General features: G+C 40.1%; 1 protein-coding gene across 2 annotated transcripts; it reads left to right on the forward strand.

Moving 5' to 3' along the window:
- The first annotated feature begins 6,813 nt into the window (after window positions 1-6,813).
- On the forward strand, window positions 6,814-9,680 carry LOC117505290 (DNA damage-inducible transcript 4-like protein). 2 transcript variants are annotated; one of them, XM_034164906.1, is made up of 3 exons: window positions 6,814-7,107; window positions 7,268-7,403; window positions 8,380-9,680. In XM_034164906.1, exons 2-3 carry the CDS (start codon window positions 7,322-7,324, stop codon window positions 8,868-8,870), a joined length of 573 nt encoding a protein of 190 aa, XP_034020797.1. In that variant the 5' UTR covers window positions 6,814-7,107; window positions 7,268-7,321; the 3' UTR covers window positions 8,871-9,680. The 2 variants fall into 2 exon arrangements, with proteins under 2 accessions (XP_034020797.1, XP_034020796.1); XM_034164905.1 differs by lacking the exon at window positions 6,814-7,107 and having other exon boundaries at window positions 7,171-7,403.
- The last annotated feature ends 6,118 nt before the right edge of the window (window positions 9,681-15,798 follow it).

Raw genomic sequence — 15,798 nt, forward strand, 5'->3', positions numbered from 1 at the left:
CACTAATCGAAGAAAATAAGAACAACCCCAGGTTTCTTTTCAGCACTGTAGCCAGGCTGACAAAGAGTCAGAGCTCTATTGAGCCACGTATTCCTTTAACTTTAACTAGTAATGACTTCATGACGTTCTTTGCTAATAAAATTTTAACTATTAGAGAAAAAATTACTCATAACCATCCCAAAGAGGTATCGTTATCTTTGGCTGCTTTCAGTGATGCTGGTATTTGGTTAGACTCTTTCTCTCCGATTGTTCTGTCTGAGTTATTTTCATTAGTTACTTCATCCAAACCATCAACATGTCTATTAGACACCATTCCTACCAGGCTGCTCAAGGAAGCCCTACTCAACAAAAATATAAACGCAACACTTTTGGTTTTGCTCCCATTTTGTATGAGATGAACTCAAAGATCTAAAACTTTTTCCACATACACAATATCACCATTTCCCTCAAATATTGTTCACAAACCAGTCGAAATCTGTGATAGTGAGCACTTCTCCTTTGCTGTGATAATCCATCCCACCTCACAGGTGTGCCATACCAAGATGCTGATTAGACACCATGATTAGTGCACAGGTGTGCCTTAGACTGCCCACAATAAAAGGCCACTCTGAAAGGTGCAGTTTTGTTTTACTGGGGGGGGGATACCAGTCAGTATCTGGTGGGACCACCATTTGCCTCATGCAGTGCAACACATCTCCTTCGCATCATCCGTGAAGAGAACACCTCTCCAACGTGTCAAACGCCAGCGAATGTGAGCATTTGCCCACTCAAGTCAGTTACGACGACGAACTGGAGTCAGGTCGAGACCCCGATGAGGACGACGAGCATGCAGATGAGCTTCCCTGAGAGGGTTTCTGACAGTTTGTGCAGAAATTCTTTGGTTATGCAAACCGATTGTTTCAGCAGCTGTCCGAGTGGCTGGTCTCAGACGATCTTGGAGGTGAACATGCTGGATGTGGAGGTCCTGGGCTGGTGTGGTTACACGTGGTCTGCGGTTGTGAGGCTGGTTGGATGTACTGCCAAATTCTCTGAAACGCCTTTGGAGATGGCTTATGGTAGAGAAATGAACATTCAATACACGAGCAACAGCTCTGGTTGACATTTCTGCTGTCAGCATGCCAATTGCACGCTCTCTCAAATCTTGCAACATCTGTGGCATTGTGCTGTGTGATAAAACTGCACCTTTCAGAGTGGCCTTTTATTGTGGGCAGTCTAAGGCACACCTGTGCACTAATCATGGTGTCTAATCAGCATCTTGATATGGCACACCTGTGAGGTGGGATGGATTATCTCAGCAAAGGAGAAGTGCTCACTATCACAAATTTAAACTGGTTTGTGAACAATATTTGAGGGAAATGGTGATATTGTGTATGTGGAAAAAGTTTTAGATCTTTGAGTTCATCTCATACAAAATGGGAGCAAAACCAAAAGTGTTGCGTTTATATTTTTGTTGAGTGTATGATCAGTCTATCTTTATTAGTTGGCTATGTACCACAGGCTTTTAAGGTGGCAGTAATTAAACCATTACTTAAAAAGCCATCACTTGACCCAGCTATCTTAGCTAATTATAGGCCAATCTCCAACCTTCCTTTTCTCTCAAAAATTCTTGAAAGGGTAGTTGTAAAACAGCTAACTGATCATCTGCAGAGGAATGGTCTATTTGAAGAGTTTCAGTCAGGTTTTAGAATTCATCATAGTACAGAAACAGCATTAGTGAAGGTTACAAATGATCTTCTTATGGCCTCAGACAGTGGACTCATCTCTGTGCTTGTTCTGTTAGACCTCAGTGCTGCTTTTGATACTGTTGACCATAAAATTTTATTACAGAGATTAGAGCATGCCATAGGTATTAAAGGCACTGCGCTGCGGTGGTTTGAATCATATTTATCTAATAGTTTACAATTTGTTCATGTAAATGGGGAATCTTCTTCACAGACTAAGGTTAATTATGGAGTTCCACAAGGTTTTGTGCTAGGACCAATTTTATTCACTTTATACATGCTTCCTTTAGGCAGTATTATTAGACGGCATTGCTTAAATTTTCATTGTTACGCAGATGATACCCAGCTTTATCTATCCATGAAGCCAGAGGACACACACCAATTAGCTAAACTGCAGGATTGTCTTACAGACATAAAGACATGGATGACCTCTAATTTACTGCTTTTAAACTCAGATAAAACTGAAGTTATTGTACTTGGCCCCACAAATCTTAGAAACATGGTGTCTAACCAGATCCTTACTCTGGATGGCATTACCTGTTGTGTGGGCCGCTGAAGAGGAGGTACTGCTGGCCCACCACCACCAGAGGGCGCCCTGCCTGGAGTGCGGGCTCCAGGCACCAGAGGGCGCTGCCGCCTTACGAGAGCAGTCAGGGTGACAGCTGTCACCCATTACTGGACACAGCTGACTCCACTCAGCACGGAGGTATATCATCAGGACGGCGTCTCCACCTCAGTGCCGAGATATCGCCTTAAGATTGAGGTAACGTTCTCTGCACGCATATTCTGCATAACCAGATAAAACTTGTTAAACCTTTTCAGGACAGCTGACTACTGAAAGCTAATTACTTGGATAAGTACTCACCTTCCTGCTGTATAGTGACAAGAGGTGGAGGCGGCTTCTCCCCTCTCCGTTTACTGGGTGCTGTCGCATCCACACCTGTGTGTTTGTTGCTCTCTCCCGCCAGCAGTACCGGATCCGACGAGCGGAGGCAGTGGCCACCTGGGAATTCGGGACTTGGCGGTTCCAGTACTCCCAGGGTTCGGTGGCAGAGGAGATCTGGGTGGTTCCGGTTCGACTGGGACGGACGTCTCCTACCTTCGAGCCTGCCCACACGACACCAGCGGATTTCGACCTAAACCCCAAATTATTGATTGTTGTATTAGTTGTGCTCGTTTCACAACAGTAAAACTTGTTATTCACCTTTCTCCATTGTCCGTTCATTACGCCCCCCTGTTGTGGGTCCGTGTACCTACACTTTCACAACATTACCCTGACCTCTAGTAATACTGTGAGAAATCTTGGAGTCATTTTTGATCAGGATATGTCATTCAAAGCGCATATTAAACAAATATGTAGGACTGCTTTTTTGCATTTACGCAATATCTCTAAAATTAGAAAGGTCTTGTCTCAGAGTGATGCTGAAAAACTAATTCATGCATTTATTTCCTCTAGGCTGGACTATTGTAATTCATTATTATCAGGTTGTCCTAAAAGTTCCCTGAAAAGCCTTCACTTAATTCAAAATGCTGCAGCTAGAGTACTGACAGGGACTAGAAGGAGAGAGCATATCTCACCCATATTGGCCTCTCTTCATTGGCTTCCTGTTAATTCTAGAATAGAATTTAAAATTCTTCTTCTTACTTATAAGGTTTTGAATAATCAGGTCACATCTTATCTTAGGGACCTCATAGTACCATTATCACCCCAATAGAGCGCTTCGCTCTCAGACTGCAGGCTTACTTGTAGTTCCTAGGGTTTGTAAAAGTAGAATGGGAGGCAGAGCCTTCAGCTTTCAGGCTCCTCTCCTGTGGAACCAGCTCCCAATTCAGATCAGGGAGACAGACACCCTCTCTACTTTTAAGATTAGGCTTAAAACTTTCCTTTTTGCTAAAGCTTATAGTTAGGGCTGGATCAGGTGACCCTGAACCATCCCTTAGTTATGCTGCTATAGACTTAGACTGCTGGGGGGTTCCCATGATGCACTGTTTCTTTCTCTTTTTGCTCTGTATGCACCACTCTGCATTTAATCATTAGTGATTGATCTCTGCTCTCTTCCACAGCATGTCTTTTTCCTGATCTCTCCCCTCAGCCCCAACCAGTCCCAGCAGAAGACTGCCCCTCCCTGAGCCTGGTTCTGCTGGAGGTTTCTTCCTGTTAAAAGGGAGTTTTTCCTTCCCACTGTCGCCAAGTGCTTGCTCACAGGGGGTCGTTTTGACTGTTGGGGTTTTTCTGTAATTATTGTATGGCCTTGCCTTACAATATAAAGCACCTTGGGGCAACTGTTTGTTGTGATTTGGCGCTATATAAATAAAATTGATTGATTTATCGGCTATCTGCATTTTTTTCATCCAAATGTTATCGGCATCAGCCTCAAAAAAATCCATATCAGTCGGTCTCCAGTGGCTTTTGCGTTCTTGTTCTTACTGCCCTGATCTGATTCACAAACAAGGTTCTATCTGTGGCCTGTGTAAGGTGAGACGGTCACCGCGTTGACCGTGGGCACACTTCCATCACTGACACTGAGCAGGTTGGGCAGAAGGCCCACAGAGCAGCGGAATAATGCCGTACCAGCTGTGGCACAGGATAAATTATATTCTGGTGTGATGCCCTTCTGCTCCACTCTAATATCTAGCCGTGTCGCCACTCCATATTTAGGCCAAAAACCTGCAATCTAAATTTTTTTTCATAATCTAACTGAAAAATCAACGCTACATTTTATGTGAGTTCAGTTAACCTTTTCTGTTTTAAAGGCTCCCGATTATGTCAAATTGTTTTTTTTACCTACTGTTGCTAAATATGGTTTCAAATAGTGTTCCATGTTAAACAGCTTGAGAGACCCAAAGTTTTATGACTACATGAAGGAACTATTAGACTAAAAACAAAATTTACTCCTGAAAAGGTTCATTTTAGACGTCTGTGACGCTTGTCACAAAAGTCCATATATGGACCTGTGTATGTTTCAGTAGCTCCTCCTTTCAGCTTGAAGCAAAAGGCACCGAAATGTGTTTCTCAGAGACCTGATTTGTTGTTGTTGTTTGTTTGTTTTTTGGCTATTTTATGCCTTGTTTCAGCTTGCCAATAAAAAGGCATATTTGACCCATTTGAAATGACACTTATTGCATATGTACCTGTGCAAAGGAAGAACTTGTCAGTGAGAAAGATTTTTGCACTTTTTTCCCCTCATATTTGCAACAGTAACAACAATGGAAAGAAAAGTTTGAGCTGCAGCCAAACTGTAAATTCATCTCACATATCATAACCCAGGCTGCACAGATTAGCCCAAAATTAGAAAAGAACCACTTTTGATCCACAATTGTCAGTGATAGGACCACATGAAATTTAAAAAAAAAATCTATAAATTTTGTAGAAATTATTTTTCAATGCATCAAAACATTAATTTGTGAGATTACTTTATCTAATAGTTTTCCAGCAGGTAGAGTTCTTAGTATTGTCTCATTTTGCTTATTTGTTCTGCAATCCTTTAAAGCTATTGTGTGTAGGATTTGGTGTCATCTAGTGGTGAGGTTGCAGACTGCATCATGCAGGCTCATTTTAAACTTATGAAAACACACCAGTTTGTTGATGCAGGCAATTATTTACTCATGAATTATGATGGTTATGAAGCTATATTCCATTTCTGCTAATAAATATCTTATGTTCTGTAGCTTTAATTTATAAAGCTCTTAAATCTACAAAAGTTGTTGTAAGAATGATCACCTTGATGTTACCTTATGGTTATTTGCTCTGATCTGACAAAAAAATTCCAAATAATACCGCACAACTTTGATGCTGTATTTGCATATTAACAAGACGAGATCTGACTGAAAAGGACTAATAGCTCCCACCGAATTCAGACCATTGAGAGACAATAATTTCAGAAAAAGTAGATCAAGGTCAGCACCCTCTGCACTCATGTGAGAGGGTTGTAACATGAGCTTACATCCCAAATATCTTGGGTCTGTGAAGATTTGGTGATGAGCTATTGTACGGCAAAGGCCACAGTTGCTTTAATCAGCAGGATAACTCAAATCATGAAATTTGTCGAAAGGAAGGCCTGAGAACCAATGATTAGTTGTTCGGGAGCGAGAGAACATTTACTTTTTCATTCAAAAGCAATATAATTGCTCATAAATATTATCTTTGACATGTTCTATATTTTTAAATAGGCACCTGCTTCCACAAGTTTGTGACACTGAGTGTAGCATGTGACTTCTTTCTGTCGTCGACTTAGTTTTCCGTCATGTGACTGGACGAAAGCACTGGATTCCATTACGCCCAGCCAGCACGGCTGCTGGGGGGTGAGCGAGGCAGATCGAGTTACTGCAAGGGACATTCTGTTGCAACACTTTCTGAGACGCTATGTTATGATGGACATGAGAACAAAGTCACAAATACAGTTAGAGGAGATGTACTGGCTCAGGAGAAATGCCTTGGCTCTTTGATAAATCTGTCTGGAATATGGGGGTTTAAAAAAAATCTGAGTGACAAGTGACAGTGCAAAAAGGAAGAAAGTGAGGGAAGCCACCAAGACACACCTGACACCTTGCAGAATTATGGCAGCACGGTGGATTAGTGGTTAGCACTGTTGCCTCACATCAAGAAGGTCATGGGATCGATTCCCACCCATGGCCTTTCTGTGTAGAGTTTGCATGTACTCCCTGTGTTTGTGTGGGTTCCCTCCGGGTGCTCTCGCTTTTTCCCACATTCAACGACATGGAGGTAAATTGGAAAGGTTATAATTGTCTAGGTTCCCCTTGTAAAAGAGATCTTGATCTCAATGGGGCTACCCTGGTAAAATAAAGGTTAAATTGAAATGTGGTTGTGATTAGAGAAATTGCACATAGGGCAACTTGTCTGTTGCAGTCACAGCTCCATGAAAGGATTTTCAACCAAAAAAAAAAAAAAAATCAAATGTAGACTTGAGTCTCCCATGTGCCTTCTATCAAATTTTGGCTGAAATTTAAGGTCTTCTTTTAAAGAAATTTTTTAAAACAACAAACTTCAGCTTTTAAATTTTTAATTTGAAATTCAAATGGGTTTAACAAAAACATCAGTCCGTTTTGTATATACTCCCTCCATTCTCAGAACCGAGGTAAATACGCACATCTCCACCTTGTTTTTGCTGCAACCACGTAGCAACGCAAACGTATTCTGGCCACCGATTGGCCAATTAATTAATTTGACCGCGTTTCACAGCCACTCAAGAAGGGGCTCGAGCTTCGGTGAATGGCGTGTTCTGATTGGTTGAATCTGTTGGTCAGCCGAGCGCGAGGAAGGTATAAGCAATCAGAAGGTTTCGCTGCTACCTTTGAGTGTTTGGAAGAAGCGTTTCGTGTTTTTGTCCGAAAATTCGTCTAATTTAACTTGTTTTCACAAATTAAGGTAAGTAGTTAGATTATTATTATTTATTTTCTGCTCGCCGTTACTGCGGGAGCTCATCTTACACCGGGCCCGTTAGTGACTCTTTGAAACCTGCGTTGAAATGAATGCGCTTCAAACCCTGTTTCGACTCTTTCATTGACGGCGTCGTTCTTCCACGCAGCTTGAGGGTGAAAAAAAAAAAACCCATAAAAGGAGTCCACTCGTGGAGAAAGCCATGGTTGCCACGAGCACATTAAAGGCGAAAAGCGGCGAGTACGTTTGGGATTCGTCTGAGAGGCGATATGAGCAGGAAAACGGTGAGTTTTGTCTTGTTTTTCTGTATGGCGCAGGGCTGCAGCAGAGGACGGGAGAGGGCGGAGCCTGAGCATGATGTCATCCTTCTAGCCTCAATGCAAACAATAAAAACACTTATTTTCACAGGTTGTCAACTTGGAGGCTGTAAGCTTTCTATGTGCAAATATTGCAAAACAAAGGGATGGATATTTTACAAACTGTTGCTGCTGCATTTGCTGTTAAATTATTTGCATGCAAACGCACAACCTTTACCCAGTCTGTCCCTATTGACATGGAAATCACTTGTTAGAAAATTTTCCTGTCTCACAAATATGGCAAATCTCAAAGGCTTCCGTTTGCCAAAGCCTTTCAAAAATAGAGGAAAAGGCCAATAGTTCTCATATGAGAGGCAGAAATTGAAATTATGATATATGTAATTATGTTAATGACCTAACCTTTTGAATAACTTGATCTATAACATGAATAAAAATTGAAAATTATTTTCCCCCACTGAATGTTGGACTGTACTGTATGACTTCATGTCTCCAGGTGGTTGTTTTTCTGAGTTTATGGCAGATAGACTTGCATCTTAAAGATGTTTTCATCTGAGTGACTTCTTTTAGCATCACTGTTTTTGTCCTATCACAAGACTCGTCTGCAGCCCCAGATCTGCCAGCAATTACGCAGCTTGCTTTAGTGGTTTGCATTTGCTAAATCAACCAGCCTCTTAAGGAATAACACACTAATTTACTCCAACTTTTCAAACTGGGAAAATTATGAGAACAAGTAGGACGCAGTCTGCCTCTCAGTGCTGCAGCAAGTGCCATGTGTAAAGCTGTTAACTGCTGGCATAACTTTCAAATTGTTTCATGGTAAAAGCATTTTGAATATGAATGCACTGACTCTTTGAGCTTAGAAACTTGGGAGCTGCTGATTTCTTTGTCGTTATTATAAATCTGTCAACGCGTGTCATCTGTGGACTTGGTTCATTTCCTGTAGAGCTCGATTTTTGGGATCGCTACTTGGCTCAGCATCGGAGGAGTTTGGACACCCGTGAAGAGAGGTCGTGTCAGCAGCTGGCCAAGATGTTTGAGAAGTGTCTGTCAGGAGCAAAGAAGACGACCCTGCAGTGCTCCTCTGTGCTGGTGCCAGAGACTCTTACACGAAGAGTAGCCCACGAAGTTCTGCGCCTGGCATGTGGTGAACCCTGCGGCCTGCGTGGCTCCATAATCCATGTCCATGTGGAGCTGGACAAAGGCTGCAAGAACCTGGACAAGATTGTGTACGATGCCACTGTGGTGCCCACGTTTGAGCTGACAGTTGTGTTCAAACAGGATGGGCTTGCCTGGCCCAGCCTCCGAGACTTTTTCTTTATGGGAACCTGCTTTGCCTCAACATTCAGGCACGCACTTAAACTCAGCCCAAGTTTCCGGCTCACCAAGAAAAAACTGTACTCCTCTTCAGCTGGCACTGTGGTGGAGGAATGCTGAGCAGTGTGCACTTGTACTTTTTGTAACGTACATCTTTCTTCTGCAGTTTTTTGTACAATGAACAGTTAAACAGCTGGTAACAAATCGGTTGGTTCCGGGGTTATTCAGCTTTGAATGTTGGGGTAAGCAAGCACAAAATGAGCCCGAACATTCTGGAATTGGGTTCACAGTATCGTTAAGTCAGTTTTTAGCAATTTTTCTAATATTCTGGATGTTTTCCAAGAGAGCATTTTCAATCAATTTTATTTATATAGCGCCAAATCACAACAAATAGTTGCCCCAAGGCACTTTATATTGTAAGGCAGGTTTTCTGCTCAGACATTATAAATTGTGCTTTTTGCAGCTGATAGAGGAATGTTTGACAGACATGCGTACTGTGAGCACATGATTAAACACTCACCACTATGATACATCTGCACATTTTTCATATGAACATAACAGGAAGCTGACGGTTTGTCAGTCATTAGGGGCCATATGTAGCTTGTTTATGAACTTTTAAATGAGTCTGTATGTCGCTGCTGTCATGGTGTGGGCTTCTCACACTGAGGGAAGGTTGATGCTTTGCTATTTGAGTTTTTTTTTTTTTTATGCACTTAAGTCACAGGTATGTGCAAATTTATTGGAAATCATTTATGCTGTCAAACTCTGCACATCAGTTGTTGCTGAGCCTTTACAGTATTAATGAAAGTCACTTAAATGTTAAAGCATGTGGTTTTTCTTTTTCCCTCTTTCTTGAAATGTGGGGAAACGTAGTCTTGTGACTGACTTCTGATGTTGATCCAAAGCGATTAAAAGTTCTGGTGAATTCTGCAAAACCTGGTTTTAATGTCATTGGAAGATCCTGTTGAAGAAAGTCTCATGTGTCTACCAGACAATAAAGTACTTAAGCCTATAAATTTGTCGCCTGATTCCAAGCTTCTTATTTGATATAAACCTGACCAAAGTCCTTTACGGTCAACCCAACAATTTAAATTCTTGGGAATAAGAGGATAAGGTACAGTAAAAACAAAAATGTCAGTGTTACTCGTTAAGACATTCTGAAAGTGTTTTGTGCTTTGATTTAAAATAATCCTCTAATTGCTCAACTTGTTAGTTTTCTCAAAGTTTAAACTTGAGTAAATCAGTTTTCATTGGTGGCCCTGAAGCCTCTCCCAGCAGTCATGGGGCATGAGGCGGGGTACACCCTGGGCAAGACTCCAGTCTATCACATGGCCACAAACACATTCACATATGCAATCAATTTAAAATTAAGTTCACCCAACATGCCTGTCTTTGAATGTGGGATGAACCCAGAGGGAGCCCGTGCAAGCATGGACCTTTGAATCTTCTTCCTGCAAAAGTATTTGTATCACCAAATATCTGTTGGGTGACCTCATGACTCTGTAATGTCTTCCCAGTACACCTCTCAATCCCCAAAGTAAAGGACCCAGAGACACCAGTATCAGAGTGCTGAGATGATTAAATCTTTCTCCAAGGCTGACACTTGGAAGACAAATTACACAATTCTGATGCTGAGTCCAGGAAATGGATCTGAGGTTTGATCCAGCACAATTGTAACCCCGGGCACTCCAGCTTCTGAATGAGCTTCTCAAGTGCCACAATCAGGCCCCCATTGGCTATACAGTAACATTAGCCTCCCCCCACCCTCTCGTTACTTTATCTAAGCTTTACAGACTTAGCACATCTTTGAAATCCTTGCTGTTAGTGGATCACCTGTCCCTGATAGGGATTGGGACTAATTTTCCCATGCTGCACAGATGCAGAATCTGTCCGACTGATAGAATTACACAGCACATAACTCCTGACAGTCTACAGATGTTTTACAAAGCCATCAATTCGTTCCTCTGCAGCGTCCAAGTCATCCGATCAGGTCATCTACGCCCCAGAGATGTCAAATTTGATGCCATATCTCTGCCTGATCCACCGAATGACCTTTTCCTGTGACCACTGAAATCTGAACTTGGCAGCAGAGGCGGGTCACACTGGCCCCTGAGGTTTTTTCTGAAATGGATACGTTGATCCGTCTCTTCAGTGTTTTGTGTAGACCCTCTCTCAACTTTTTCTCTTCCGTAACACAACTACCAACCACATGCATGATTATGCCGATATTTATGACATCCATGCAGTTTATTTCTTCGTTAAAAATACTTTAAAAAAATGCCTGTGGATGCAGATTTCCACCAACATTTCGTAAAGGCGTTATTGCGGTCTTGGGCTCTGTGTGCCACATTTGTCAACACAGATCTTTATCTCTAGAAATGTGGGTGGCACAAGATGTTTGTTCTGCTTTAGTCCGTTGCTTTATCATGTCATTATCATGACCCTGCTCGCTGGACTTTTTACTTTCTGACTATTCTTATAAGAAATCAGACAAGTACCTTGAAAAGATGTTTCCAAATGCAGATTATTTAAAATCTTTTTTTTCCTCGATATGCAACAATTCTGCAATTTTTGACACTTGTGTTATTCACATCAGCGTCTTCTTCATTGTGAGCAGTCACCATCCTATTCAGTGGCTACACATACAAAAGATGGTCGAGTCCAAACAAAACTTGAACTTTCATTTTGGTGTGTTTCTGCAGTGCAGCATATAGCCAATAGCCCATGTAAAATAAAGGTGACCCCCTGAAAGATCCTCATTTTGCACTACAGACATGACTCTTGTTGTAAATTTATTGCATGAGAGAAACTCAGTGATTACGTGATGGGTTATGGAGCAAAATCAATTCACGTATAATGGCATACGGTACGTTCAGAAAGTATTCACAGCACTTCATTTTTTTCCACTTTTTTTTTTTTTTACAGCCTTATTCCAAAATGGGGTAAATCTCCCCCCCCCCAAAAAAAAAAAAAAAAAAAAATTACTCACAGCACCCCATAATAACAACATGAAAAAAGTTGTTTTTTGAATTTTTTTTGCAAATTTATTAAAATTAAAAAACTAAGGAACGACGTATATATAAGTATTCACACCCTTTGCACATTACTTTCTTGATGTATCTTTGGCAGCAATTACAGCCTCAAGTCTTCTTGAATATGATACCACAAGCTTGGTGCACCTATCTTTGGGCAGTTTTTTCCCGTTCCTCTTTGCACCACCTCTCAAACTCCATCAGGTTGGAGGGGGAGCATCGGTGTACAGCCATTTTCAGATCTCTCCAGAGATGTTCAAGCAGATTCAGGTCTGGGCTCTGGTTGGGCCACTCAAGGACATTCACAGAGTTGTCCTGAAGCCACTCCTTTGACATTTTGGCTGTGTGTTTAGGGTCACTGTTTTGCTTGAAGATGGCGTCACCCCAGTCTGAGGTCTAGAGCGCTCTGGAGCAGGTTTTCATCCAGGATGTCTCTGTACATTGCATTCATTTTTCCCTCAATCCTGACTAGTCTCCCAGTTCCTGCCGCTGAAAAACATCCCCACAGCATGATGCTGCCATCATCATGCTTCACTGTAGGGATGGTGCCTGATTTGCTCTAAACATGACACCTGACATTCATGCCAAAGAGTACAAGCTTTGTCTCATCAGACCAGAGAATTTTGTTTCTCATGGTCTGAGAGTCCTTCAGATGCCTTTTGGGAAACACCAGGTAGGCTACCATGTACCTTTTACTAAGGAGTGGCTTCTATCTGGCCAAAATCATGTCCAATCAACTGAATTTACCCAAAGTGGATTCCAATTAAGCTGTAAGAAATATCTCAAAGATGATCAGTGGAAATAGGATGCACCTAAGCTTAATTTTGACCTTTGTGCCAAAGGCTGTGAATACTTTTTTTTGTTTGTTTGTTTTAATAAACTAGCAAAAATCTCAAAACAACTTTTTTCACATTGTCATTATGGGATATCGCGTGTTGATTTTTTTTTTTTTTTTTTTTTTTTTTTTTTTTTTTAGGAAAAAAATGAATTTAATCCTTTTTGGAATAAGGCTGTAACATAACAAAATGTGGAAAAAGGGCAGCACTGTGAATACTTACTGGATGCATCGTAAATTCAAAATAAAAATAATGCAACAATGATATGATGAGGGCCATAAGAATGTTGGGCTTATTGGAATTTGGAGAAATCTGTCTGTCATTATACCTTTTATAAGAACTCAGCAATTTTTAATCAAGGTGACTGCAAAGTAGAGCTTTATGTCATCTGCATATTAATTTGATAAAATACCACAATTAGAAATAACCCAGACTAATGGAAGCATGCTGTATGAACTGAAATTAAAGTTTGCACTTAAAACACAACCTTAGGGTACTCTAGAGTTAATGTGCATTGAATGCAGCATTTAGAACAACTACAATTCAAACAAAATCTCATGTGGCCTTCAGTTGAGTTGTCTCAGTAGCATGATATACATGGGAACCAAATTGAAATTTAACAAAGGCATTTTTTTCCAGAATAAACCTAAATTATTTGTTGATTTAAAAGAACAAAGTTACCTGCTATTTTGTGTCAGGTGCAGGTTGAATTTTACCGCGGTCACTGTATATAAAGCTGCAAAATTTGAATAATATGTACAATATAAATTAAATATATTGCACAAACCCCTACAATAAATAGCATATGATGGATTCTACTGTTGCATTGCAGTATTTGTTACCATAATATGCCAATACCCTTCTGATAAAGTACCAATAATGATAATATTTTTAATAAAGTACATTTGGGATTTGATATGTTGGATTGCCTTAAAAATGTTCAGGGGTTTCTATTTTTCTGTAGTCTTCATAGTGTTAAACAGCAGTCAGTTAAAGTTATTACTTTAACTGATGTCGGAGAACTCGATATTTGGAAAAGCTTGACTTGTAATCTTAAGACAGTGTTGAAGGGTTTCTGAGCACATGATGTAAAATGATGGTCACACGTGGTCACCTTTGGCAGGACAGATTGTCAAGTATGCATGGTCTCTCATCCTGAGGACATGGTGTCCAGTTTATTTTTTAATCTGTTTTCAACAGTTTAACGGTATTTTGTCACCAAATTTGGTCATTTACATACCTCAAGAAGGACACTTTGGTCTTGATTAGGTTACAAGAATTTATTTCGAGTGAGGGAGCAGCTCATGGATAAAAGCTGTAAATATAACATTAAGACAGACAGTCTGTCAAAGAAAATAGAATCAACATGTCTAACAGCAGCGGGCATTCTGAATAAGCTCAGATATTCTTGGATGTTGCTACGCTCCTCGCTGCTGAGTGGATGGAGTGCTATTTAAATGTCACTACAGTGTTTATCTTCACTGGTGTGTAACCTTCTGAGGGTGTTTCCTCCACAGGGGTTGGAATCTGTCATGTTCTTCAGAACCGGAGCTCCTCTGGCTTCACACAGGGTTTTTGTCTTCATGCTGTCTCAGTTGACCTTTGACGAGGAGCCACTGGAAGTCTGTGTTTGACAGCGAGCCATTATTTTATTAAAAATGTCCCAAAATTGATTGATTTGAACTTCCTTCAAAACTTAAACAGATGCAACTTCCTCATCTTAGAAATTATTTTTCTGTGTTGATTCCACTTCAGTATTTATTGATTTATATCAATAAATAATATCTACATGGGTGTTGCCCCTGAGAACCAACGGGCTCTAGATTGGGTTGTCTTTATAAATTAGGTAGCTGACATTTTTCAAGGGTGGTAATAAATTAATAAATGAAGCAAAACTTGTATAGTGACATGGAATAGTATGTGAGTCCAGAATATTTTATAACCATAGACCTCAACAGTTTTTAGAAGAGGAACTCAAACCTTTTATTTCCTGTTAATTATGTAATTTTTTAATGTTCATTTACTGTCGTAATGTATGTAAAATGCTTAAATGTTTTTGAACTGTTTGAAACAGTAAATGCAACTATTGCGTTAGAAAGTGATTTGATGTTTCAAGATGCTAAAAGCATAAGGTGAAGCTATTGTTTCAGAAAATGATTCAGTGCATGCAACACTTGAAATTCATGAATTGTTTAAAAAAAATGATTCCCTGTTTTAAAATGTTTCAACAGTAAATGATTGTGTCAAAAATGATAAAGTTTCATGATACTCAAGACAATAAATGAGCCAATTCTGTCATAACAATTCACTGTTTTGAAACCCTTGAATCATTAAATGAAACATTCCAAAAAAAGTGTCACTCATGACACTCAAATCACTAAACAAGCCAATTGTTTCAAAAGAACTCTCCTTTTGAAAATACTCAAAGTACTATCATGACAATATCAACCAGGTAGTGGGCATTGCTTCATTAAGAAACTCATTTACTGTTTCAAAACGCTGGTTCAAGATGCTCAAAACACTGAACCAACTGCTTTGGCAAACAATTCATTATTTTGAAAGTAAATGGCACATTGCTCAAATATACTAAAAGAACCGGTTCCTTCAAAAATGATTGTGTTTTTAAATGGTCAGATTTCTGTGGTTGTCCTTTGTTTCATAAAATTGTATTTCAAAATAAATAATTTGCTTCAGAAAATGTTTTACTGATTCAAGATGCTCAAAACATGAACCAAATGTTTTAGAAAATGAATTGACGTTTTGAAATGACCAAAATCTTATGATGCGGACACACGTGACTAAATAATTTTCATGTAAAATTTAAATATGAAAGTGTCGGTGACATGATATGTAATTTTTTTTTTTTGAGTATTTAAGACTAATATGAAACAACAGTTTGAAATCTATCCTTTCCTGGTGCACAGTTACTGAAGAGAGAAATATTTGGATTTTGAACTGTGCGCCACTAAAAGCCAGGAACTTCCTGGTGAGTCCTGACATCAGAGAAGAAGAAGGAAGTGATCACCGCATCGGAACCATTATCTTAATAGCCCCATTAATTTCTGGATTTTTACAGGCTACTGACAGCCCCATTTCCATCAAGTGGTTCGTATCGGAGCTGCACTGTGTTTTCGGTGTCAGAACGGTTATTTTCTCCTGCAGAATCCTTTTGCTTGGCAG

Source organism: Thalassophryne amazonica, chromosome 23 (genome assembly GCF_902500255.1).
Source record: "Thalassophryne amazonica chromosome 23, fThaAma1.1, whole genome shotgun sequence".
Classification (NCBI taxonomy): Eukaryota; Metazoa; Chordata; class Actinopteri; order Batrachoidiformes; family Batrachoididae; genus Thalassophryne; species Thalassophryne amazonica.

Coding starts and splice junctions, on each gene's coding strand:
- LOC117505290 (XM_034164906.1), top strand. CDS start 7,322: ATGGTTGCCACGAGCACATTAAAGGCGAAAAGCGGCGAGTACGTTTGG. Junction 7,404..8,379: donor GCGATATGAGCAGGAAAACG/GTGAGTTTTGTC, acceptor CATTTCCTGTAG/AGCTCGATTTTTGGGATCGC.